Here is a 27,262-nt window from a genome sequence, read left to right as displayed (position 1 = left end):
TAATGTGCCTTCAGATATTCAGCATTTGTGGTATATTTGTGTGGATAATTCAAAAATAATCGGTCTTTTTCAAGTCTTTTTTGTGCATTTTTCAAGCACTACAGTATAAAGGTTACTTATGCCTTGTAATGTATGGTCTTCAAAATTTCAAAATTCACTGCAATATTTTTGTTCAGATGTCCTTCTTGTTCTGTTGCCTCAAGGCCTTTAATCAGTGGTGTGTAATATGGAATATTTTTCTGTTTGTTTATAGTTTTATATGAATAACTCAAAATAATTGGCATCAGAATGCACCACAGCATCATGTATGGATGTCTTCCTCACTGCAGTTGAATTATTTCTTATTTTAATCTGGTCTCCCATTTAAAAGGATGTCTCTCCTTATTGTAGTGAATTCTGGCTACTATTATTTACCTAAGCCAGTAAACAGGAAGGCAGAGATGGAGGATAGATTAGATATTTTTACAACTCCTTTCTAGCTTCTAGAAAGCCCTCCAGAATAAACTGCCTTGCAAGCCTTCTGGACTGGAGGCCCTAAGGGACTTTGCTAGGCAGGGTGGAGGAATCAGCCAGTTTTGAGCCTGAAAGGGAAGTACTTCCTTGCCCTATTACAGAGATTTATACAGTTAGCTAGACATTTTAAATAGCTGGTTTTGTACAGAAAGACCAGCAGAATAACAATCAAAACAGTACAGGCTGCCCAGATTCATCTAGTTGCTTTATTGTTAGTAATACTCAGATCAACATTTGTTAAATAAATTTATCTGAAAGTTCTTTTGAAATAGTCTTGAGCTTTGGGTGCAACTTTGCTTCATTGTCATATAGTAACTTTCTATGATCATGGCCACAACAGACCAGATATTTTTTCCCCCTTTGTGTATATAGAATTCCTTGAGAAAGAGTTAAAATTCAAACTAGTAAAGAATGAAATGATTATACTTGGGCATTTAAACCACCTATGTCTAAAAGGGAAGTGTTCTGTAGTACCAGTTTTGTGTTAGGGAAGCTGGGGGAGCTTCCTTCCTTCATGCCTGCTTTAGCAGTGTTGGTGTTCTTGTATGGTGTGCTGCCCCAGATTTAATCTGTTCTGTCATATCTTAGGAAGAGAGTGTGGCTATATATTTTGCACCTGGAATCTTAAACTACCGTGTATTTGTGTATTTTTGAGTAATGGATAGAATACTGCTTCTACAAAAAGTTCAAGAAATTTGAAGGCAGAAAGAAAATCCAGAGAATGATTAAAAGATTGTTCAAGGGGGGGGCTATGTATGGTTGGTAGTATATAATTTTTCTGACACTAATCCTGAAATAATCAAATGTGAATACTAAATAGTCTATAAACAATGCACTAACCTTTCATCTTAGTGATGATGATTAGTGATTCTCAACTTGCACAAGTGCAAATAATGTCTTATATCCTGGCAGAATTAAGTTGCAGTTAATATATGCATATGTTTCTATTTCCTGTTACTGCACTACCATGATTACAACAGAGCTGAAAACAAATTTAAAGAAATGTGAAAAGCATATTCCTGTGGTTGAACGATTCAGTGGCATTTGGAGGCAGCCTTTGGGAAATCCTCTTGAGAGGTATGAAATACAGGAACCTCTAGATGCAGTGCTCTTTCCCAGTTGCATCAGTGCTGTTTGGTTCTTTTGGAGATGTTGAATAGTAAAGGAAAAAAGTAGTTGCAGATGCACTATTTCTACCACTCAAAAACTTGCTGTCTGCTGATGTAAGCACCAGCCAGCTCCTTTGCCATGATTTCTGCCTCCAAGTGCAAAGCTTTATTGCTTTGAGGGTTAACAGTGCTGAAATGGTGTGCTGTTTGCATTGCCCCTTGCCATAGCTGTCTGTTAATAGAGACCGTGAGATAGGGGCGAAGCCAGGGGGTGATGCAGCAAAGCCTCTGATTTGAATCCACAGAATACATTAGAAAACTAGATCCCCTTTTCTTGGTGTATTTGTTGTTTGCCACCCTAGGAATAAAGATTTCCATTGCTGCTGTGGAATATCAGTGGAAAACTAAACATACAAATAATGGGACTGCTCATCTGCACCCCGTATCAATTTCTGTAGTTGTTCAGATTACTTACTGAGGAGCAGGCATGACTCCCCCATTCCGCTAGCAGCATATGCAACTGATATGGGGACATTTTTTTCTAATACCATGCATCATCTTTGAAAAAAAGGCAAGGAAATGTTCTTTTTAGGCTCTTTCAGACCCAAACTGCTGGTAGCCACCTTGAGGCAAAGCAGGAAAGAAATGAGTGTAGATGGGAAAGCAGAGGTTGTCCTGGACTCCTCTGCCCTTAACTTCATCCTTCATGACTCATCTGTTTAATGCTCCTTAAGCAGTCAAAAAGTGCTGAGGATTGCCATATAGTCAAATATGCAACTAAACAGATGCAAACAGGCCCGAGCCTTTAACTCCCTGAAGTGATCTGTATGCCATGGATATGATTTTTTTTTTTTGCCTTTTTATTCTTTGGAGAGATTGGGTATTGGGTTTTTTCCTCTAGTTCTATCTTAGTTTTAATTCTTCTTATCCTTTAAGTGTGTTCTTTTAATTTCCTCCTTTCCCTCTTTTTGCCCTTCTTCTTTGAAAGCTTCTTTCTCTTATTAAGTCATTTAACCTTTATTAGACCATACCATGCCACTCCATCCTAGTTAGTACTTTCTCTTTTATCCCTTTTTCTCTTTTTTTAATGGACTCTTTTCATATCATTTTCTCCTTGTTCAGGCTTCCTACGTCCCCTTCCTCGTTCCCTTTGTTGTTCTCTCCATGGGACAGGTAGATCTCATGAAAAGGTGCTTTGTTCAGAATGTATCTGCCTTGGGGCAGCTATTTAATGAAAAAATCAGCTTCCACCCCATGCTCCTATCCCTCTGAAGCCCGATGCAATAAATGCCAATTACAGTTCTACATAATTAAAGTAACCATGTCATATTTCTTTTTTAATATTAGTGTCTTCACATTAAAGGAATGCAATGCTATGCAACGAGTATGTTTTTTGAAACAAAAAAGAGACAATTTTGCTCCTAATCCATATTACAACAGTTGTAATCTAGAATTTTCCTTAACCCTTCTGTTCTGAGAATAGTCTAGACATCTGTAGAAGGATCAGCAAAAACACAAACATGAGTACTTAAAAGTGTAGTTTCTTTATAATTGGGGATGAAAACTGACATCCTGCCTGCTTCTGATCCTTCTTACCCTCTTGTGGCAGGAAAACTATTAGAAAAGATGAAAATTGTTAAAAAAAACCACACAGTCTTTTCTCTTTGGCTTTGGCTGTTGGGAGAATTTTCAGCTGCAGACAGGCCAGAAGATACAGAAAAGTATCAATCTTATGTGCTTTTAACAGAGCAGGATAATCTTTACCTTTTGGGTGCTAGGCTACTTATCTGGCCCTGGGAACCGAGATATTCCTCGATACCTTAATAGCCTTACAAGAGGATTAAAAGCAGAAATTACTGAGATGTTGGTACTGGTAATGGCACTAATTTCCACAAATGTGACCATTTTTGCTGTAGAGGGTAGTTGGTTTCAGACTTCTTGGTGAGATGGTCCCACTTGACCTGAAATATTGGAGTCTTTAATGTGTGTGTTTGATATGAAGAGGCTCTTTACACTCACGCTGTGGAAGTTAACATCTGGATTTGTGCTTTTCTCAATCCTTTTTACTTCGACTTTGTACAGTTTTGTAGGCCTGCTGTTAATGCACAATATTGTGCAAATGGCTAGATTTTAAGAGCTGAAGCTAACAATTGGCGCAGAAAAAAAAATCTGTTCTATAAAGAAGGCTCTTATTCCCCCAAATGTAGTTAATGTTATTAGGTTATATTTTAAAATTCATATATTTAACAGTCAAATGTCAACTCTGGAATTTCAAATTTTTCTGAAGAAATTAATGATATAAATGAACTACTGAAAGCAGTATAGCAAGGGTGTTCTCTGCAGTGTTTCATGTACACTTCATCCCATTAGAGAAAGTATTTTTGTTCAGGAGGTGAAAGGCAGTCGGCAAGCAGGACTTCAGCAGAAGTGCTGTGTGTAAAAATGCTTTTTGCACAAGTGGAGGGACATAATAGTAGAGTGGCATCAGGATGTGATTGCAGTGACAGTGGCACAGTTGTGTCTGCATGTGAGATGAATGATTAACTGTTGGACAAAGGATAAAAGAGTTAAAAAGTGCTGGAAAAAACATGCAGCATTTTTCCCTACAGTATGGAATTTTTACACAAAAGAAATAACCTGTCTGGACATGCACCACTGCCTTAGTGGCTCTCACATCACACACAAGTGAGATCACACCTGAGGGTGTTTTCCACCCCTGAAGGAATGCATGTCCTCAGAGAGAGCTCAGTTGCACTTTATCCAGCCATTAATTCAAAAGTTACCTTCCAGCACCCCAGCTGGTTTTCCAGCAGTGTCTGAGGGCCCTGTGCTGCCTTCCCACCTGCTCCAGGTGCTTCCTCTCGGCTGCCTTTGTGCTTCCCTTGTAGATCTTTTTACTCAATTTTCTTTTAAACATCTTTCACCATTCTTTCTTCAGTATTGTATTATTCTCTTGTATGCTAGTAGAAACATCTTCAACTTGTCTGAGTGCTTCTGTCTGCATATTTGCCATTGTGCTTTTTTTTCCTTTCTCAGAATAACATCTGTTTTTAAGTGACTTTGTTGCATAGGGGCTGGTTGTTTTTTTTTAAGGAAGGAGGGCAATTCAAATTGCTTTTCTTAAGGCACAAGGAAAGTAACTTTTTTTTCATCTCCTGTCATATTTTAGAAACTTATGAGTATTTTACTTGTGATTATATTATTGGTTTATCAGTCCAGTAGGTTCTCTATCATATTTCTCAAACATATCTATATTCAGTACGTCATTATTATGTGTATGGAGCAGTAAAATTCTGTGCAACAGAACAATGTGAATTACCAGGAGTATATTAAGGTTTACAATGAATCACATGAAGAACTGGGGTGGAAAAAAGAAATAGTAGTTTTCTCATTATTAGAATCCTTCACATCTGCATGGCCCTTTAATTTTTTTTTTAATTATAGATATTTTCTTCTGTAGTTTCCTTACTCAGTGTATAGAAAGCAGATACACTGGCTCTACAGAAATAACTACCTTGCAAAGGAAAGACCTTACAAGAGTGTAATTTCTGTTCATTAATAGATAATTTTGAACTGATTAATGACACCAATTTTGTATCTCTGAAATAATAGCTTGAGTTATTGTTTTCAAAATTGTTCATATTTTATTGGCTGTTTATTTTCTATGACATTGCTTTTCAGATTTATGGAAAGTACTTGGAATTATTATATCCTTCATTTGATGCAATGAATACATTTGACTGGACAGCTTTATGCATTCAGTGTTACATGTTTTGTATTGCAGCTGAAGACCAATTTCTTAATTGCTCTTGTGCGTGTGGTTGTTTTGAGGTCTTTTTCTAAGCTGCTGTGATTTTTTGCGTTTACTTATCAGATGTGAGGCTAAGTCTGTGATTTCACAAGTTAAAAGTCTCAAGCAAACTTTCATTAGCTCCTCTTGTAGTTTTGAAGATTGCAGCTTGCCATTGCACCGTATACTTGCAATTGAATTTTAAATAATAATTCCTAAGTCAAAACTCAGTAGCTGTTAATACAGAAGGAAAATCTTTGTGGAAACTTTTCCAAACTGTTAATTGAAATTTCCATGGGAATTTCTTGCTCTACACTGCTAAGAGCAAGAACAAGAAAGGAATACTTTTCTGCCTGGGGCTTTTGTGGTCATACACCATAGAGATAGGAGCTGTATACAAATTTAACTTTGTCTTTTATAGACCGCACTTGGTGTTTAGTCTGAACCCAATGATTTTAAAACATCATTGTAAGAATGTAAGGAGTCATTTTTCTCTTGGAAGTAATAAACATGCCACATCCTTAAAAGACAAAGTGTGAGACATAGCTGTAGTTGCTCAGTTTTGATGCCAAGAATAAGTGGCTTGGAGAAAGCTTAGCACCCTCATCCCTAGGGAGATGTAAGTTGTCACAGGCAGCACCAGACACAGTAACTTCTCACTTGTGTGCTGCTAAACAGTAGGGACATGTCACAGTATAAAAGACATTCATAAAGTAACAAAATGCATTTCTGACATGTATTTCTATTTTTATTAACAGTAAGTTTGTATGTGCACAAATACCTAGAGTATGATGTAAAATATTCATATTCCAAAAGCTGTAACAGTGCTGCAAGTATCAAACACAACATGATTTGTTCTTCATTCTGTAAGAGCAGATGTCTTTCCTAGAGCTGTGCTCCTCACTGTATTCTTATGTGAATGCAAAATGAATTGGGATTGAAGAGGGACCTTATTACTGTAGTAGTAGTAGTGAGATTGAACCTAGTAAGTACCTTTCTTGAATGTTCTTTCTGGATATATACTTTTCAAGTAAGATTTTATTTGCTCAGCAATGATTCTTGTGTGTGTTTTGCTGTTTCCACCAAAAAGGTAAGTAAATGTATTAGAGGAATGGTGGATATCGTTAAGCTCAGGCTTTAATGAGAGGGCCTAATTGATAGACAGTGAGAATACTTTAAATGGGGATAAACTCATCTGCATAGAAGCTAGTTTGCTCTTCTCTTTTGATCTGTGTGCACAAACTGGAAAACTCAAAGTGCATCTTTGTTTAGTGAAAGTTGTTGCTGAGGAAGAAGATGCACAAACCAACTAGGGTTGGCTTTTACAGCTTAAGGACCAATAACCAGAATTACCATGTTTTTATCAGTAAGAAGAAACTGTTAGAAAGCTGTTTAAGACTACTGGAATTAGCAAAAGCCTCCACCATTAATCAACTACTGAGCACTAACTGTAGAGGGAGTAAATCTGGCATCTTTGCCTATGTTCAGCAAAGATCTGTACCAAGTACAATGCAATTTGGAGTATCCGGAGGGTTTATCATGTCAGAGGAGTTCACACATCCTGTTGTACCTGATGGATTGACCAGCTGGGACTATGAAAACTGAATTGAGATTAGCTGTACATGTAACTGTTATGGAAAACAACACTGGCATGAGAAGTAGCATAATCTCTCACTTCGGTATATGAGTCATTTACTTTGATAGCCCAAATGATTTTCATCTATATTCTCACAGTGTGACAAAGATTCAGTAGTGCCCCCATGGCCTACATTTGGGTGAGGATTGAATATAAGTAGTCATAAAGCAAGAGTCATGCCTCTGGCAGATGTGATGTTTTTTTCTGCAATTTAATGTTTTGGAGACATGATAAATAATAATCAAATGGCGTTTGCTTAAAGAAGCTACAAAGCTCCTACTGGAAACAATGAACAAGATTTATATCAGGTCTCTGAGCTTGAATGAGGCATGGGCCCAGGGGCATTGCAAGTGCCTTCATTTTATATACTTTCCTACTAGTCTGACTCACCCCCCAGGTTATTGTCAGAGCTAGTCAAAACCAGGACATGTTCATCCATGTGGTTGTCTGCTGGCCAAGGCTAGACTTTGCATGGCAGCAACCTCAGCCAGTTGGGTTCTGGAGAAAATATATCCATCGTGATTCATGGGATAAGGGTGTAAGTTTCTTGTATCTAGACCTCCAGAATTTTGAGGTCTGGCTGGCAGCTGCATGTCATGGTTTAACCCCAGCCAGCAACTAAACATCACACAGCCACTTGCTTACTCCCCTGTCCCAGCAGGATGGGGAAAAGAGAATTTGTAACAGGAAAATGGAGAAAACTTGTGGGTTGAAACAAGCACTTTAATAGTTGATATAAAACATAGTAAGAAAAACTAAATCATAATAAAAAGGAAAATAACAAAGATAAAGATAAGTAAAGCCCATGAAAGACAAGTGATACAAATGAAAAGAATTCTGCTCATCACCAACCAACTGCTGCCTGTCCCTGAGCAGTGCCTTCCCAGCCAACCTTGCCTCTAGTTTATATGCTGAGCATGACACCCTATTTTATAGAATATCCTTTTGACCAGTTTCGATCAGCTGTCCTAGCTGTGTCCCCTCCCAGATTCTTGTGCACTCCCAGCCTCCTCACTGGCAGGGTTTAGAGAGGAGCAGAAAAGGCCTTGCCTCTGCAAACACTAAGTAATAATTAAAATATCACAGATTTATAAACACCGTCTCCAGCACAAATCCAAAGCATAGTCCCATACTGTGAGGAAAACTATCTCTATCCCGGCCAAAACCAACAGACTTGCAGCTTCTTTTTCCATTTAAGTCATGTCCAGCTCTCAAAAACTTCAATCCATCCTCATTAACCATGATGCCCATTAATTATCATATAATCATAAAACCATAGAATGATAAGAGGTTGTAATGGACCTTAAAGATCATCTAGTCCCAATTCCCCCTGCTTTGGGCAGGGACACTTCCCACTAGACCAGGTTGCTCAAGGCCTTATCCAAATTGGCATCTGCCAGGGTTGGGGCATCCACAGCCTCCCACAGGAACCTGTTTTGCTGTCTCACCCTCAAAATAAAAAAAATTTCTTCCTATTATCTAACCTAAATTTCTCCTCTTTTGTACCCGTTACTCCTTGTTCTGCCACTACAGTTCCTGATGAAGGGGCCTTCTCTGGTTTCCCTTGAGGCCTCATTCAGATACTGGAAGGGTGCTATGAGGGCTCCAAACAACCTTCTCTTCTCCAGGCTGAACTACCCCAGCTTTCTCATCGTGTCTTCAGTGCTCCTCTTACCAGCCCTCCTCTGGACTTGTTCCAACAGTTCTGCATCCTTCTTCTGTTGGGAGCACCATAACACAGCACTCCAAGTGGGATCTCACCAGAAACAGAGTAGGGGGAAAGAATCTCCTCCTTTGACCTGCTGGCCACACTACTTTTGGTGCAGCCCAAAGTTTGCTTGGCTTTCTGGACTGCAAGCACACAGTGCCAGGTCTTGTTGAATTTTTCATCAATTATCACCCCAGGTCTTTCTCAACAGGGCTTGTCTCAACCCAGCCTGTAGGTGTGCCTGAGATAGCCCAGGTGTAGGACCTTTGATACAATATAGAGATACCATTCCTTTGGTCTGTGGATCACCCCTGAGAAGTGTCTGGTAAAAAGTCCTTAAATATCTCCAAATGTCCATTGAGTTCCTTTAGTCCATGACTTGGTGCTCCATCTGTTCTAGTGGTCACTCGGGACAGGAGAGGGGATGTGTGCTGCATGGAGGTATTGGGCACCAAAGGCAACTCAGGTGTAGTCACTGCTGCATTGCAACTGCTTTTTTGAGGCTTCTCCTTCATTGGTTTAGTTAGCTAATGCTATAGTAATTCCTTTAAAACACAACTCAGATCATGGGTTACAACAGTTTAAAGGTATATACATGTGACTCTTTACCCCTGGACCTTTTGGGCCAGTTTATAGGGTTTAACATTGCAGTGAACTCCTCCCGTTGCTCCTAGCTTGGCTAGCAACAAGGGATTCCAGATACAGCAATTCCCATAACATGCCAAATAAATCATCATTCAGTTTTCCCAGAGTCTGGTGCATGATAGGGATGTGATATTGTCCCTCAATGCCATGTATCTATGAGATTGTTTTGGAAATGAGTCCTGTGTTCTGATTCAGTTCTTCCAGGGCGCTATGTGTGACCATAAAGCCTGCTTTTCAAGGCCCAGGATAGTATTCCAGCCAGTGGCATGGGCTACACAGTATTTTTCCAGCCATCCAGTGTCGCTTCCACCATTGTAAGCACATGGTTAAAAAGGTGCATGGTAATGTGATATAATCAGCCAGGCTTTCCCATATTATTTCAGCCTTCACTCTCTATACCAAAAAGGCTTTATCTGCTTTACTGCTGTGATTATGGGGCATGTTTGACATTCTTGGATAACCTGTGCAATGGCAGCAATTTCCTTCAGCCACAAGCCCATCTATCTCTTGCATGCCTTCCTAAATGTCCTGATGTGTCATTAGCCCATCAAGCTATAAAAGTAGCCCAGCTTTATGTTCCCAGTCCAGCTCCATCTGAGCCACTTCAATTCTAGCAGTTGGGTCACCTGTTCATTCTTTCAGTGTTCCTCAGTGCCCCAGCTCTTGGGTACGTGAGCATCTATCTTGTGAGGTACTTTCACAATCACATTCTCTACCTGAGCAACAACGTCTTGCCATAATTCAGCAGCCCAGAGGGGTGGGTGTATCACACCACTGTCAGCTGGCTGCTTCCATTGCTGTAGCCACCACCACAGAGAGCTTGCCACCATCCAGGAGTCAGTACAGAGATAAAGGACTGGCCGCTTCTCTTGTTCAGCAATATCTAAAGCCAGCTTCACTTCAAGTCATTTTGCAAACTGACTTGATTCACCTTGTCCTTCAGCACTTTTTGTGTCTTGTCCTGTAGGACTTCACACAGTCCAAACCAGTATACAGTAGGTATGCTGAAGATAAATTAGTCTTTGCCTTTTTCAGAAGTTCTGTACAGCTAGAAGAGGTTCTGAATATAAACCACTGAACATGAAAACTCTTGAGGTTTTCCATTTGTCTCTAAAGAAGAGCGTATAATACATGTAATGTGCCATGAAGAAGTCTATACTTAGGAAAATTCAATAGGTCTTCACCCAAATTTTACTGAGCACTATAAAATATTTTGAAATCTATGCATGAAGCTTGTGATGTTATGGAAGAATATTGCCATGCAAGCATCTTATTTTGTAACTGTTCTAGCAACTCAAAATAGCTCTTAGTTTTGGTTCAGTATTTCAGTGGTACTGGGAGATTTGAAAAGTCTTGAGGAGGCTATCTACAAAGTCAGGTTTTTACTCCTAAACATGTGAAAAAAATTTTAAAAGAGCAGTTTGATTCAATGATTATTATTAAATGATAAAAACTAAAAGAGGAAATCTTGGAACTGAAACATACCTATTTAAAAATAAATATTCACACATGCAGGGCTCTACCCTGTTTTCATTGCCAGTTTAGGCTACACAATTAATCAGTGCTTCTGTTATCTTGATAATCTGTCTGCTTGCTGCTGTAAATAACTTACACTTGCTGCTGAAGTTGCTGACAGCTATTTAGGCTTTCAGCTTTCAAAAACGCTTCTAATTGTACATGTTTGCAGCTTCTTAAAGGCATTTGCTTCTGAGATAATTTTTGCAGCTAATGTACCTCGAAGTCTTCCTGTTTGTTTGTATTTATTTTCTTTAGAGTTGTATTTCTAAAGTGTGAATCTCTCTAATAGATTCAACTCACCTGAGACTATAAAGTGACCCAGTAGCTTTTAATGAAAAAATGTTACCTTGTTTGTGAGATCGGTGGTTTATCTTTGTGGAAGACAGGACATTCTCCTGTAATGCCACATGTAACCTGTGAAACCTTGCACCTTGGGTAAGGATGTGCAGATGAAATTTTCACACTAATACCTCTATGGAGCCAGGAAACTGAGCTGCAGGGAATTCTGTAGGGAGCAGGTGGGATGGGTTACATGTGCTTTCCTACCCACAGGTGGTGGAAATTTGAGCTATATCAGAAAAAAATCCGGTGTTCTGAGTATCCCCTCCCATTCCCCGATGCGGCTGCAGTGTGGAGTCATCGCTCAGCAGAACACAAAGCCTACCCTTGCTCCACTCTCTGCAAACACATTTGTCTGTGCACTTCTCACTGTAAATTTGTTCTGAGAGCAGAGGACATTTACACAGAACATCTCCCATTTCAGGAGCAGCAAAGAGCTGTTGGTACATAATTGATTTCAGCAGCAGGACCGCTGGACGTGGGGGCTCTCGCTTGCTTGTGATCACACCACTGGCTATGCCAGGAGTAAGAAAAGAGATTTCCTGACGTGCTCTGCTGCGAGCTTACCATGAAACAATTCTCCCTCCTCAAATGTTTGGTTTTAGCCCCCGGTGGTAGTTATAAAAGCATGTTAAATACCAGACTTCTCAGCTTGAGACCATCTGTTTCCCTTGCAATCATGTACCACCCCCACACACGGGTTCCTTGTCACCAGTGTTGCAGTTTCAGCAGAAGACAAAAAGAAAGGTATTTTCCTATATGATAGTTTAGGCAGAAAAGGGACCTGGGAAACGTGTTTAGGTGGAGAGGGTGTGATTATGCTAGAAATAGAGGGGTTTTTCCCCACAAGTGGAAGGCAGCAGGCTTTCAGGGAGTCCAGTCATTCAGATCTCTGCTGGCTCTGTGCCTGTGTAAAATCTTGTCCCACTTGACTGGGGCATGGCTTGCTTCATAAATCAGCAGTGTTACATGGTGAGCAAGCTGTCTTCACAAGTGCTCTCCCAGCATACCTAGAATTGCTTTTGCCAAATTTGTTATGGGTGAAATGACAGCTGTTAGGTTTGAAGGGAGTTTACACACTTCCTCTACATTAAGTAATTTGAAACACAAATTCTGCATATGTAGAAATCAGGTTACTATTAGGAGGTTTCAGATAATTTTTTTTTAAGAACTAAATAGTATGTGGAATCTTTATTGCTACCAGAAGAGCGTAAAATTGTAATGAATCATTTTTTTAGTCTTTGCTTATCCCAGAAAAAGCAGCAACATTTCTTTTGATGCTAAAGTTATTCGGAAGTCAGAAGCATCATGGAATGAATTCAGCTTGCATTTACTGATGATATATGGGAGATTTCATCACATTTCACTGCACCATGGTGGTGATATGCTTTGTGCTTATTTGTGTGTATTTGCAATTGTTTCTAAAACTTATTTTCAAAAAAAATATTTATCTCTGCTCTTCTGGGGTCTTTTTGTGTATACTATCTAGTTGGCTATTTAAATTGAAGGGGGTAGTATTGGGCTGTGATTTCTCTACCTTTCACTGGTTCTGTCAGTGTCTGTCTGAGAACTACAGCAGTGTTATTAAATGGAAGAGCTTACTATGACATGAATCAGCCATGTTTTTTTAAGGAGCTTGGTTTGGGCAAGAACCTGTAAAGTTTACCTTGAAACTGATGTGAAAGATCATCTGCTGGAAACCGTGTAGCAGCAACACAACTAAGACATAATGAAAATACATCCAGGAAAGACAAAACCTAGTCATTTGTGAAAATATATATAGAATTCAAGTGTAAGAAGAACTGATTTTCTCATTTTCTGTTTTATAAATTTTAAAATTATGAACTTTCACCTCTAACTTTTTGTTTCATATAGAACAAAACTGTTTATTATCATTAATTGCAGTAAACTGTATTTTAATTATCATTAGTACAGTAAACATATGCTTAAACTTTTCAGCATACTGCTGTCCTTCACAGCACTTGCAAAATACATAGTGAACGCATAAAAGTCTCTAATTAAATCACTCTCCATGTCCACTTATACCTCTGAATTTATAGGTTTGCTTAAAATGCTGTGCTAGGTAGGGGAGAGTTTTGTTGATAAGTTACACGAACTGAGGCAGTGAGGTTGACAGGTAGTTTTTGTTTCAACTCTTAGAAATTCAAAGTTGAGGTTTGATTTGAGGGTTAATGACTCAATCTTGCTACTGAAAAAGGAAGCAGCTGTACTGGAAACCCAGAATACCTTTTAAGAAATCTTTTGCAATGGATTTGTTCTTTTGATTGATACCTAACTAGGTTTGATTGTCATTAGAATAGAATAATATCTTACTAAAATCAAGAGTGGTTTTGTTGAGTTTTTTTCATAAGGAGGAAGAAGAAAATTCTAATTCACATGTAAGCCTAAAAAGCTTATTTAAAGTCATTAGAGAACAATAGTTCTTTAGTTTGCTCTTGTGGAGGCCTCCCCCTATTATGCATTTCTTTTCCTTGACACAGTTAAGAGAAAAAGTATTTAAAAGCTATTTTGGAAGCTTGGTTCCCTATTCTTTTCCTGTCTTTCATAATCTGCGTATTTCTTGTACTTGAAAACCAATCAATTAAATGATTTGGAGACAAGAATTCACCTGGTGATCTACTGCTTTATTTCCCTCTTGCTCTAAGGCCCAAGCGGCAGTCTGTAAGAATTTTTGCTTTGACTCTAGAGGCCAGGATTAAATTCCTTTTTTAAAGTCAAGCCAGAGTAAGCATCTCACTTATATGTTTTCCATAAAATTTTGATTATTATGATTGTTCTAATGAAACTGTATATGCTTTCTCATTTTTCTCAGAACTTTTCTCTCATCTCTTCACTTTTGTGAGGTCTCCTCTGTGTATTATTCATTCAATCCCTTTTCTGTGCAATTCTACCATTTTCCCCCCATGGATTTCTTTTCATGTCACTGCCCCTGTTCTGTTTTCATTTCCTCCAAAGCAAAACATGAATCCCTCTTATCTGAGTTCTTTCAAATCTGATGAAACAAACTCACCTGTTTTTGCTTAGAAGTCTTATATTGTGTGTTCCTATTCCTAGCTTATCTGTCACAGATTTTATTAGTGTGGCCTTGTGTGTACAGACAAGGGTTGAGCATGCAGAAATTGGTAAAGAATTTAATTGCTTTTAATGAACTAATTTTAGCAGCCTTTCAAACTGCTGTTGGATTTGTAAATTTGCAAAATGTTCAAGGGATGGCATTAACTATTGCAAGTCCATGACAAAAGCTTCAGTTGACCTATTTAATGCAGAATTTTTCCTCTGGCTTTTGAATATGAGGAAGACTAGAGGTTTGCTCCTTCTTCATGAATGTCAGCCATATGTCAGCAAAAGTCAGGTTTAATAGTGAAAGAACCTTTAGATGCTGTTTTATTTATTGGGCAGAAAGGCAGGCTTTTGCAGCACTGGTTGTGTCATCTGTAAGCATTACATAATCATGACTTGTAAGTGTATTTTTTCAGGTTAAAAGTTTTAAGAGTTTAGGTTTTCTTAACCTGTACAGTAGTAACTATGCTTCTAAAATAAATAGCTTTGGCAAATTGTTTTTCTTGGAAGTGGTAGGAAATAAAATCAGAAGACAAAGGAAAACATACACATAGCTCACTCTGGATTAATGATTTTGGATAGGAACCAAACTTATCTAACACTTGAAAATGCTAAGAAATCTATTAAGAAGGCATACATCAGACTTTGCAATGGGAACTGCATTTAACTCCAGCTAATCATGGGGTAAGAGATGAGTACATATATTAACACACTGTGACTGAGTGATTGTAGGACTTACCCAGCTTACAGCTGAAGCATAGTTCTGCTTTTTGACATTTATTTATAAATCACAATTTTTGCAGTCAAAATGAAGTGTCTATCTGTATTTGGTATAAACATAAGGTGCAGGGTGAGCAAAGTGGGAAATGGCATACTCTGAATCATTTCACCCGTGTTTTACAGGCAGGTTTTGGCTATGTACTTCAAGGTTTTTCAGATTCATTCTAGTCCCCTGTCACCATTTTGGGAAGCTGAATTTTTCTCCTTGTACAAAGTCTTTCAGCTGGACTTCTCCAATTTTGTTTCATGTTTTGTTTTCTTTCAATGGAAACCTCAAATCTGTGATGAACAAGTTAGTCTTCTATTTGTTAACTGGAAGCACATTTCTCCACTGATTTCCAAGAGTTAGCAGCAAAGAAGATTGTATGAAGCTAACAATAATTGCATAACTTTCTCACTTCAGACTCTAAATTTAAAGAATGAAAGATGATTTAATTTATGAAGATGAAAACAGATCTGCTCTGATTAGGAAAAAAACCTTACTTAAGTGAAGCCTGTGGTCTTGGTGATCCCCCTTGTCACAGACTATTTGTCTAGGAGACTGCTGTACTCCAGTGGGGGAAAAAAACCCCAAGCCCACAGTCATGCAAAACATCTGAACCCCACTGTGGAGAAGCCAGGCCAGGAGGACACCACTGAAGGCTGCATTATTATATTTAGAATCTCTGGATAATACAAGCTGAGTGTCATTTTTTTGTCTCAAGTGAGCAAACTTTTCTCATTTCTCACAGTGTGATACCAACTTTTCCCAGTTTGAGATCCAGTTAAATTGTTGGAAATCAGTCAATGACATTTTACCAGTGGAGGATTTTGTTATGTTTTACAGACCTCGGATACTAAAAAGAGAATATAAATAAATGTCTATTAGTATCCCTGCTAACTACTGTGTGGGTTAGGCTGGGGTGGAAGGAGATGGCATTTGTGTAATACAACAGCAGGATTGGAAGTACACTATTGCTTCTCTTTCTTCCTGTGTGCATAGCTGCCATCCTAGGTTTTATACCCTCTGTTTTATTTCATTTTCTTGTAAAGCAAAATCCTAAGTATGTTACCCCAGCAGGTTAAATTTCAATTTACTTTAGCAGTGTTTCTGTATTTTTTCTTCTTTCATCTTTCTTCCTAAATCCCTCTGGGGATAAATAGGCCACTATTAGGAAGATTGTTTCCTGAACTAGTTTCTCTAGTGCTTTTTCAGTGAAGCTGAAATATATATCTCAGGTTCAGCTTTCATAAGGTGATTAAGCTTCCACAGTTCAGTTGAAAACCAGCAAAGTCCAGTTTACTTTGTTACTTTAAATGACTGCCTTAAGCATGGAAGCATCAGTGGTTTTCCCTGATCCAGGTGCTATTTGTTCTCCAAATCTGAGCTCTTTCACCCCACATGCTTGTGTAGCTACTTTTTGTTAGCTGAGCCCTTATATAGGTACCAGATAAGAAGACATTATCTTTTTATGGTGGTTAAATTAAACAGATTTTGCCTGCCATAATATTGACTGTGTGATACATATGTATTGAAGGGGTTAATGGAGTGGTTGCAGGCTGGAGGTGTTTATGTTGGAATGCTTTGAGAATCGATTCCAGCTAATGGAAAAAAATGCTTTAAAAGTGAGCTGGTTCCGTTCCCACAGTGAACAACAGAAGAGTGGAAACAACATTTAATAAACCTTTCAGAAGTAAATCCTGCCATTTTTCCTTCCACCACCACCTGTGGAAGAAATGCCCACTTTCTTTTCAATGGGCAGGATTTCTTCCTGCAGTGTATTTGCCTTACTCTGTTAGGTAACAAGAGAAAAGTCTTTAGACAAAAACATACTAGAAAAATACATTTTGCTTGTGTGTCATCTAAGGCCTAAGTTTTATTGACTTTGCAAATTTTTGCTTAAATGGCAAGTTGACAATAGCCAGCCTTAATATTCCTTCTCAGCTGCCCCCAACTCTCTGGTTTCCAGTAAATTGAAGAAATTTGACTATATGCGTCTTGTTCTACAAATATGGATGCCGCAAATAAGGATCCTTGTTGTACTTGGATTAGAGGGGAATGTTGCGTCTGCAGTTCTACCGGTGTGCCATCTTTATTTTAAATTTATTTCAGGGCATTTAGAAGATTTGGCAAACATAACCCTTTACTTATGGAACTAAAACATTATTACATTTTTTGTTGTTCAGAGGTGTTTTTACTCTAGAGTTCTCATGCAAAGTGGAGGGGCTTACAGTAGTGTTTTTGCTTTGCTGATTAAGGTGATTATATACAGATTTAAATTAAGTAAGAGTTTTGTTCTGTTGATAAACCCTGCTAAAAAATCCAAGGTTTATTTTCCATTGAGAATTGGCATGATTTTAAATGCAAGGCATATTTGTTGTGAACCATGAACAGTCTTTATGAGACCTGAAGAAGATTTGTGAAAACAGCCTGTAATAAAAATCACACATGCTTCATAAAACACTACTTGATAGATATCACTTGCACCATTAAGAACTAAACGACAAAGGATGTAATTTCAGTTCTGGCATACAATATTAATCGAAAGGCTTTAAAGCATCTTGCTGATGGGAACTATGACAACATGACATTGAAGAATAACAAACTGGAGACATCTATCTTAATCAGATTTTCAAAGTAAATGTCATAAAATAGAAAGTTATGTTATCTATCTTCATAGGGTCACATATCATATAGGGTACAGCTTTTCAGCTTGTTTATTCTAAAAATACCAGGGTCAAAAAAATGTGCCTTTCAAGTAAGTTTAAAGCTCAGTTAATACTCTTTACAAAGTTTTTGGGAATAGATTAGTAACTGGTGCTTTCTGTTTCTGGAGCAAGGTTATAAAACATTAGGGAGAGCTGAATTATAAAACAGCTGAGAATGCACAAGTATTATCCATATGAAGATGTTGAGGGAAAATATTATGCTCAGTGGATGTGAAATAGACAAAGTTACAAGTGTACCTTTAACTGGAAGAATTATGCTCCTGTAGATAACACAGCTGAAAGACATTGGCAAAATGTCTTTTTTCTTCAGTTCCTAAAGTTTGCAGATATTTTGCATGACTTGTTTCTTTGTCTTCCTGTGTGTATTTAAGTGGTAAAGAACAGCATCCTTATAGCATGTGGGAAATTATCAACATGTACTTTGTGGTTTAAATGCCACTGTTGCGTGTTGGAGACTCCTACTGCCCTCCAGGGAGTTCCAGCTACTTCTCTCCACTCGTCATCTGGTCTTAGGCAGATACCACATGAGAGCCATGGGATCATTTTGAGTTTCTCCACAGCCAAGTAAGTCCTCCTTCCCTTTCAGGACAGAAGTCTCTATTTCTCTTTAAAAAGTAAAGTCATTTGCAATCTAAAGGAAAATAGTACAATTAAGGTTTTCTTTATTATTTCTCCCAAATTTAGAATCATGAGCAAGGCAATGCAATCTTTCAGAGCTTGTCCTGCATTAAATTCGCTGATTGTTTCTCAGTCCCAGATAGCTTGACAGGTTTTCAGACCCTACAGGCATTGTACTGATGAGGAGACAAACACTGGCCCACTTTGATCAAGCTACTTGTTTGACTTTTGCCCCTTTTATATTGTAATAGTACACACACACACAAGCACACACACGGTGCATATCTAGATCAAAGTGTCCTTGTCACTTCTCCTTATGCTTGTCACCATGCATTGAGCACAGAGGAAGTCAGCAGCAGCGGCTGGGGGTTAATTCTGTTTTCATCTCTATGTCCATTAGGTATAAACCAAGCAGAAAAGGATGGGCAAGCTGACAGCAAATCAGAGTGAAAGGACTCTCCTCTGGTGGTAGGCAGTCTGTCACCACAGTCCCTGGGTTGTGTGTGGCTTGGATCCTTAAAGCATTTGGCAGAGCAGAGCAAATTTGGATGTGAATGAGACTAAGAAAATACTTGGGATTAACCAGAGAATAAGCACATACAGCAACTTATTTTAAATTACCCCAATAGCTTGTAGTAAATGATCAGAAAGGAAGCTTTGAGCCTTGCACCCTGGCAGGAAAAACTGAACTGAAACAGTGGTTCATTCAAAAGACAGATCTGCCTAATTGCAAATGAGCACTTAAATACTCAGGTTTTTTTCTCAACACATAACCTTCTTTATGGCTTCATTAATTAAATATGGCTTCTCATGGAAGGTGCTCCCAGACCAGAGACTTGTGGAGTGATTGGTTTTAGTTGTCCACAGGATCCCTGAAGCCGTGGCCGGAGCAGTGCAGGTAGCCTGTCTTGCCCCTCCATAAGCAGGAACCTAAAAAAGAGCTCCTTTGGGAGCTCTAGGAATAATTAAGCCGTAATACCTGCTCTTTTCAATTTGCAGGGACTTCTGAGGTAAATCCCACTACTGCTTACAGTGCTTTTGGAGATGTGACCATATGTCAGTTAGGTAAAATTTCAAGTCCATTGAAGGGTTTTATTGAGGAAATCAAACCAGGTGTTACAGAAATTATTTTTACAGCTAGCAATCAAGGGCTAGCAGATCAGGGACCAGTGGCTGCAAACAAAAGGTTGTATTCTTTTAAAGTTTTCTGAACATTTCATGCATTTTCTAAAACATTGTCTACTCCAGATTCTTACATCCAGTATGTGTTAAGGGTATTTCCTTTACCGTGGCAGAGACTTTTGTAAAGAGAGAATAGAAAAGGAGCAGCCTGACCAGAAAGAGTTGACTCTCATCGACATAGATATTGAATAACATTTGTTCACATTTGAAATGTTTATATCGTAATGGAAGACTTTGCTTTTGTGTTTGTCATGGGAATGTAATTTCACATTAGTTATACTCTGTTTAAAAGCCTAATCCTTATCAAATGGAAATCACCTCTCTTTTTCTTAGATGAGTAGCTAGCTGACAGGTCTGAATGATCTATCTCTTATAGAAAGACACAAAATATGAAACAAATTACTTTTTGTCATGGATGCTTGGTCTGCTTTTCTGCCTCTGAATTAGCCCCTTTCCCCCACATGGCTGTAGGTATCAAAAGTCTCTCCTTCTTATGCTGTTAAAATTTTGTAACAATTAAATGATAAAATTAATTAAATGTAGATTACTCTTTGAAAAATAAAAGACGAAAAGGTTTTGTGAAAGGCTACAGAACTGCATATAATTTACCTCTGCAGTTGAAATGGCTGCTTTGCTTCACTGTGATTCCCCAGGGAAAATAACAATTTAAATATGTTTTGAAAAAAATCATGTAACTGTAGTAAGACAGCTTTCTACCCAATTTCTTGTGACTTTTCGGAGCTCTGTGCATATGTTCACACACATAATTATCTGATCTTGACTTACTCAACAAATGCCTTAAAAGTGTGATGTTTGTTTGTTGCACCTGAAGAACTTTGACAGACTGGTTGCTGGGCCAGTTTATGTTTGCTTCTTGCTGCAGAAATCTTCTCTTTAAGATGAATGGGATTGCTCTACAGTCATTAACGTCTAAACCAAACAGGAATCTTATAATTAAAACTTTACATCTTTAGACCTAAACCTGCCTGTACCTACCCATATCTGCTTAATTTTAGAGTAAATTAGACATTCCCATTTAGATTAAATCAATTAAGATAGCTTTTAAAATCCAATTTAAAGCAAAGCAACTGTTTCTCTCTGGAATAGTTTTTAAGCATTTCAACCCAATTGTACTTTATCAAATTTGAATGCTTTTTCTTCTAATAAGTGGGTTGTTGTAAGGGAGCTGGCCAAGTCCCAGGGCTGCTGTCTTTTCAATAAGCAAGGGAAGATATATTTCCCTCTAGGATTCCAGTGGTTGATAGGGAAGAAAGAGAAGTTACAGGGTCTTGACACTCGATATTGCAGCACACGGAGGGCTGTTATTACAGCGAGTAGTGTCCAGTGCTGCAGATTTTATGAAGTACATATCGTGTCATCCCACTCTACTTATAAACTTGTTAAGTAGGAAAAGCAAGAAAACTGGAACTATTCTGACAGTAATGCTGATTTCTCAGGACAGCAGTGTGAATCACTTAACATACGTGCCTCAGTTTCCCTGCATTTGCTGTGAGAACATTTTCAGTGTCACAGGGATGTTGAGAGGTTCTTACTCCATAAGACTGATAGCTTTGTGTGAAAGCCTCGGGAATACTGAAAGCTGTTCTTTAACTCTTAACTCCTTAAAGGAGTAAAAAAGGAAATCTGGCTCCGGCTTAAGAATGGCATTCAAAACATGACTATTGTGCTGATTCTTCCTCACAAATCAGTGGTGCAACATTAGGTTTTTGTTAGAAATTGTGCAGCAATCAAAGGACTGTGTATTGGGGAAGTCTGGCAGGTTGGAGAAAAGATCCAAAAAGCAGTCCTCAGTGATCTCTCACTCAGAATGACAGTGTAGGACGGAGTAAATTTAGAGGAGTATAGATTTTAGCTCTGTTGATTTATGGAAAATCTAACCTTGTTAAGTGCAGCTCTACCTGTAGCTTTTGCACAATTAGAAAAGAAATAAATCATTCCAGATTTTTCAGGCATTTTTGATTTTGAGGAAGCTGTGCGTTCCTTTCCAACTAAAGCCACCCTCAGACACAAGAAAATGTCACTTGTCAACGTTCTGTGGAGACAAAATGGGATTGGAAGACAAGTGATCTTTGCAAAATCACACTTGGATGGCCTTCTAGCTCCCTTCTAGCCTCTCTTAACTTCTTTTATATGTTCCTCTGTGTCTTCAGTTAGTAAAGTTTGTATGTTATTTAGCAGAAGGGTCTTCTGGTTCACAGTAAATTTATAGGGAAATAATCTGAATCCCAAATAGTGGCCTGTGTAGCTGGCCTGTGGTCTGAGTAATCCAATTTCATCCTTCGAGCGTGTTTTGAGAGTAATTATTAAATCTGTGCATTTATTTGTGGAGTATATAAATTCTCTTTACAGAACCTTCACTCTCCATCTTCCTCATGGGGGTAGAGTGTGTGGGAAGGTGTGACATCTACCTGAGACAAAGCCTGTGCTCACACCCTCCTTTGTGCAAGAGAACAATGATGGTCAATCCTCTACTTTGTCTTTAGCAGAGAATGCTGCAAGACCTTTAGTACTTAAAATGATAGACTGAAAGATTGATTTTCAGCAGAGACTGTAAATGAGAAGAGAAATTAATGAACAAGAGGGATGTCAGGATAACATTTCAGCTGATAGGAGCTGCAGTGTAAGAGAGCTTTGCACTGATCATGGCAAAACTGTCCCAAAAAGCTAGGCTGGTAGGAGGGTCAAATAGGGGAATAAAAAAGAAAAGTCTGATCCTGAGAACTATTTAAATTAATTTATCTATCCAATTAAAATAAACTCATGTGAATTACTTCATTCCACCTGCCATTTTTCTGTAATTTTTGTAATTAATTATTGTAATTAATAATTTATTTGTATGTATTTGCATATACATGTGTGTAAATGCTTAGACACGTGCACATATATAATTTTTTTATACACACATGCGCCTATGTATTACAAAATATAAGGCCACAGTTAATTTTGCACCAGCTGATAAATAGCACCAGCTTGTTATCTAAATCAGATAAAATTTTAAGAGATATGGGGAAAATTCTTTGCTCCGGTGTTGGTCTGTTAAGTTTCTTCAGCTGGCTTGTTGAAAGGTGACTTAAAGCCCTTGACAGTGATTGTAATCACATGGAGTGACAGCCTTTGTGTCAGTGTTGGTGGAGATAAAGTTTATCGGTTGTATCCTACCTGGACTGGAATTTTGCATTAATGCATTAGGGATTTGGTGTTGAAAATCTCACTAGCAGTATAAATGCTGTTGTTCTTTTAATGAGAGATTCAGCGTTGCTGTTGTTTGCGACAAAAGTCATGTTGACCACACAAAATCACTGGAAAGAAGAATGTGGTTCTCAGAAAGGAAATTACTCCAAAGAATTGATTTTTCTGTTTAAGTCTATTTCTTAACATTTTCATGTTGTCTTTTGCTCACAACCTCAGAAATTGCTCCCAGTTAAGTTAATTTTGTAGCAGTCACCTGTAAGTTGTTGGAAACATCTGTTTCAACAGAAATACTTTTCCTGTGTTCTGTGTACCAGAGTTTTATTATTGAGTTTGTAATAATTTGCAATTATAACCAGTTTCAAAAGGGAATTGCTTATGGAAATCAAACAACTAATTAAAAAACTACCTGAAAGCTTTTGCACTGTGAGAGAAGTGCATGTCCTTGTCTTCTGCTCTGCTTAACACTTGTATATATATTATGAAGTATGTTCTGCTACATTAGTGTAAGAAATAGATTGCAATTTTAATTACATAAATGTTACGTGTTTAGGAGTTAGTTTTTTGTGCATTGTGTTGTGAAGTGTTTGTCCTGTATTTATGACTTATTTGCCAGTGATTTTATGGAACAGATTGCTAAAACCTAACATTGATAGAGATATTTAATTGCAGGTTTTGCTATTTTGAGGTTTTGAGTTTAAGCTTTATGGGTGTTGTGTGCTTTGGTTAAGTCAGAAAATATTTCTTTTTGTTTCGATGGCCTGATTCTCTTATCACCTGTGATTTCCTCCAAGCTGTATTTATATTGCATGGTGTGAAATTGGAAAATCTGTTCTGTGTGTGTTCTAATGGATGTGACGGTCATTAAGTATATGAGTCTTCTGACGTTGTAATCAGATGTGAATCAGTCTGTTAAATATCCATGAAGCAACATCTGCTTCACAGAGTGACCTTCTGCTAAAGAATACTTAGCATCTATTAGCAGATCATAGTGCAGATCTGCCTTATTTGAAATGCACTAAACTAGAGTAGTCTACTGCTGTTTAGCAACTAGCTTGTAATAATTTATTGCAGTTAAATAAAGCTTAAAATCTCCATTAAATAATTATAGGGATTATATGCATTTTGAAAACCTTTGTGTTCTACTGAAATTACCCATTTAATTTCAGGGTTGGTTTGTTAAAAAAAGCTGAAGTCTAAAGGCGCATTAGGGGATCTGTCAGATGCTATTTTCTGTAGGTGTTAATAAAACCAGATTAAAAAAAAAAACTGAAACAAATTAAAACCAAAAGCAATTTTACCATCTGTTGTGTATTAATTAGAACTTGGTGTATCAAGGGTAAACTTGCTCTTACAGAATGTCACTGAATGTCTGCTAATAGAATAATATGCAAATATATTAGATGATAGGATTATATTGAATTTCTCATTCTGCTTTGGTTGTGCAAATGCCAAGATGTATAACGAACTTTAATTTTCTTTCTTCTTAGAGCAACCTCCAAATAACCAAGGCCAGTCGACCCTGCAGCCTTTGCCACCTTCTCACAAGCAACATTCAGCACAGCATCACCCATCCATCACCTCACTTAACAGAAACTCACTGACAAATAGGAGGAATCAGAGTCCGGCCCCGCCGGCTGCTTTGCCCGCCGAGCTGCAAACCACACCTGAGTCAGTCCAGCTGCAGGACAGCTGGGTGCTTGGCAGTAATGCACCTCTGGAAAGCAGGTAATTACTTAGGTACTACTACAGTCTGTGGCGCTGCTAGAGAAAACATTTACCTTAATGGAAGTTGACCTGCAGATAATACTTCCCCTCATTCAGCAAGCAAAACTGGAAAATTTTCAGTCCTGAAAAATATGACCTCTCTCTCAAATCCTCAGTGACACTCTTCTCCCTTACAGTCCTATTCCAGAGTAATTAGAGTATATTAATTTTTCCAGACAAGCGTTTCCCTTCCTGTTCATAGCCTGTGACTTTTGACTGTTTGAAGAAATTTCTTGCCTTGCTTGCCAGAAATGTGTCAAATATGTACTGTCATACAGATCAAATGTCAAATAACATTCTGTAATAGTTTTTAACTCTTGTACTTGGTACCTTTAAAGAAATACTTATGCGAAGCTAAGTGTTTTTAAAGGTACTAAGATTTGGTGAGACGAAGGAACTGAGTTTCAGTGTAATGATAAATTTGTCATTGATAACTGCCTCTAGGAAAGAAGCAGCTAATATGAAGAGTGACACTAGCTTTTTTAGATGCAGAAGAATCTATAAAAATTTTGATAGGACTTACTGGCACAGAGCTGAATTTACCTACAGTGATTAATTAGTACTCATGTAAAACTCAATCAGCACTGATTTTTTATTAAGGAAAGCCATAATATTCCAATTTAGTTAATAAACTGAGCATTTATTACTATATTAAAGTTGACAGTAGTTCTTGAAAGTGTTTGTGAAATCCCTTCAGATTATGCTTTGAATCCCTTTATATTATGTTTCATAGCAAAGTAAAGATAATTTTGTCCAATTTAAAGCATACCTGATCTTAAGATTCTCTTTTAAGTAGTTTTGGTTGCCATAGATGTTTCAGGCAACTTCTCTATTAGACAATTTGGAATGGCTATTCCTTCTCTTAGTTTTCTTGGACTCTCCTGTGTTGTTTGAGACTGTGGAACAGCATTCCACTGAAGAGATTTCATCATCATATTCAAACAGTTGAGTGCTTTAAGAAAAACTTTTCTTATAGAACTAATAAGTTTGTACTAGGGAAGATGATGTTTGATGTTTTCCTCATAGTAGTTAATCTTAAGTAGATGGGTAAGGTCTTTGATATCTGCTTCTATTGCCATATATGTTATTATTGTCTTTATAAAGGTGTAGGACTACTTGAATGAGAATGCCACCTCCATTAAACTTATAAGCATTTTTTTGCAGGGTAAAGTCTTTTCATCTTTTAACATTTCTGATTAAAACCTAAGGATATTTTGAGTGTTCAAATGTTGAACACTTGTGAATGAGGTAAAATGTAAAAAATTCATGTAAGAACTGACAGAGCCCTACTACTTTGGTTTTTTCTAGTAGTCTTACTTGGTTGGAACTCTGGTGTAGAGGTGTAGAACCCATCTTATTTGTCATTGATTTTTCCCCTTTTGGTTAACGTTCCCCCCTGAGTGTGATTTTCAGGCTCAGTATCAACTGTATTTACAACGTTGTGATAGCTCTCTTCCTTCACCCTTTTCGTGGACTAAAAAAAGTTTATCCCCTCTTTGGCAATATTTTAGTTTATGTTTATTGTTGGGGCTTTTTTTTCTTCTCTCTTTTTTTTTTATTTTTTTTTTATTTTGACTTAGATGACAACCGTTTAGAGGCAGAGAATGTGAATGTCAGCCTGTATACACAACTGTCTTTCTAGCTCTATAGGCTCCTACTGATGATGGGTGGCATAAAAATGACTTGCAGTTTGCTGCCATGTATAGCTGGGCAGTGAATTGGCTGGCTTTGTGTATGTGCATGTAGGAGAGAGGGATGCATTTGCAAAGCTTGGGGGAGGTTTTAGTCCTTATTGCTCTGCAGTAGTAGTGAAAGTGATTTCAAAAGGTATATATTCCATAATATTGGATTCTGTTGTGTTTTTAATAGGATATATGGCAATTTGGCTCTGTGCAAAGTACTGTCAACAAGAACAAATGGATTTGTGTGAAACATTGGTGTTACTGGCTAAAAAGATGTGAGGTTACAGACTGTGAGGCTAAAAACTGTGAGGTTACAGATCAATGATGTCCAACAGAAACTCCAATTCACATTTTTTTAAATATAAAAAGACTCTTTTCTTAAATGTTTATGAGGACCTAAAACTGCAACTTGAATGAATTATGTGAATGTTTCTTTAATCTTTGATCCTGTCTTTAAATAACAATGAGATTACCGAGCAGAGGCAGAAGTTGTCTTCCCTCTATTTGTGCTCAGTAGAATCTACATTAACAAAAAGACCCAAGACAATAGAAGAATATTTCCTGTAGGTTTCCTGCAGACTGCAAGACCTTTCATTGAACATTTAATGATCTTTACTATTTGACTGTTCCTAGCCATATGTAAGTTAGGTTCATTTGTAGAGCAAACAGATCTGCTGGAGGAGCCAGCAATAGAGAATAATATGAACTTCTGAAGAAATCAAAATCTTTCCATTTTCTTCTTTGAATTACTGATTGGACAGCCAGAGTCATGTAAATATATGACTACATGTCAGATGTCTGAGTATGATAAAAGATCATTTAGTAATTAAATATTAGTGGGTTTTTTATTATCACTGAGCTTTAAGTTTTCATTCAGCTACTAGTTTTAGTAATGATTTCTTGATTACCAGTAGTAACCTTCTCATGAGTTTAAGTTCTAGTAGGACCTAAATTACTGATATTTAAAAATACATA

At 37.7% G+C, this 27,262-nt stretch overlaps 1 protein-coding gene across 39 annotated transcripts in view; it reads left to right on the top strand.

Moving 5' to 3' along the window:
- TENM3 (teneurin transmembrane protein 3) overlaps positions 1–27,262 on the top strand; it is a 1,296,489-nt gene that overhangs the window by 1,136,223 nt on the left and 133,004 nt on the right. For all 39 annotated transcript variants that reach the window (XM_064710586.1, XM_064710592.1, XM_064710587.1 and 36 more), the window contains one exon: positions 24,329–24,566. In XM_064710586.1, the coding sequence (XP_064566656.1) occupies positions 24,329–24,566 (238 nt within the window). The remainder of the gene's footprint in view (positions 1–24,328; positions 24,567–27,262) is intronic.

The sequence above is a fragment of the Zonotrichia leucophrys genome, chromosome 4 (genome assembly GCF_028769735.1).
Source record: "Zonotrichia leucophrys gambelii isolate GWCS_2022_RI chromosome 4, RI_Zleu_2.0, whole genome shotgun sequence".
Lineage (NCBI taxonomy): Eukaryota > Metazoa > Chordata > Aves > Passeriformes > Passerellidae > Zonotrichia > Zonotrichia leucophrys.
Note: the sequence above shows the minus strand (reverse complement) of the source record. Positions and strands in the feature narration are given on the sequence as shown.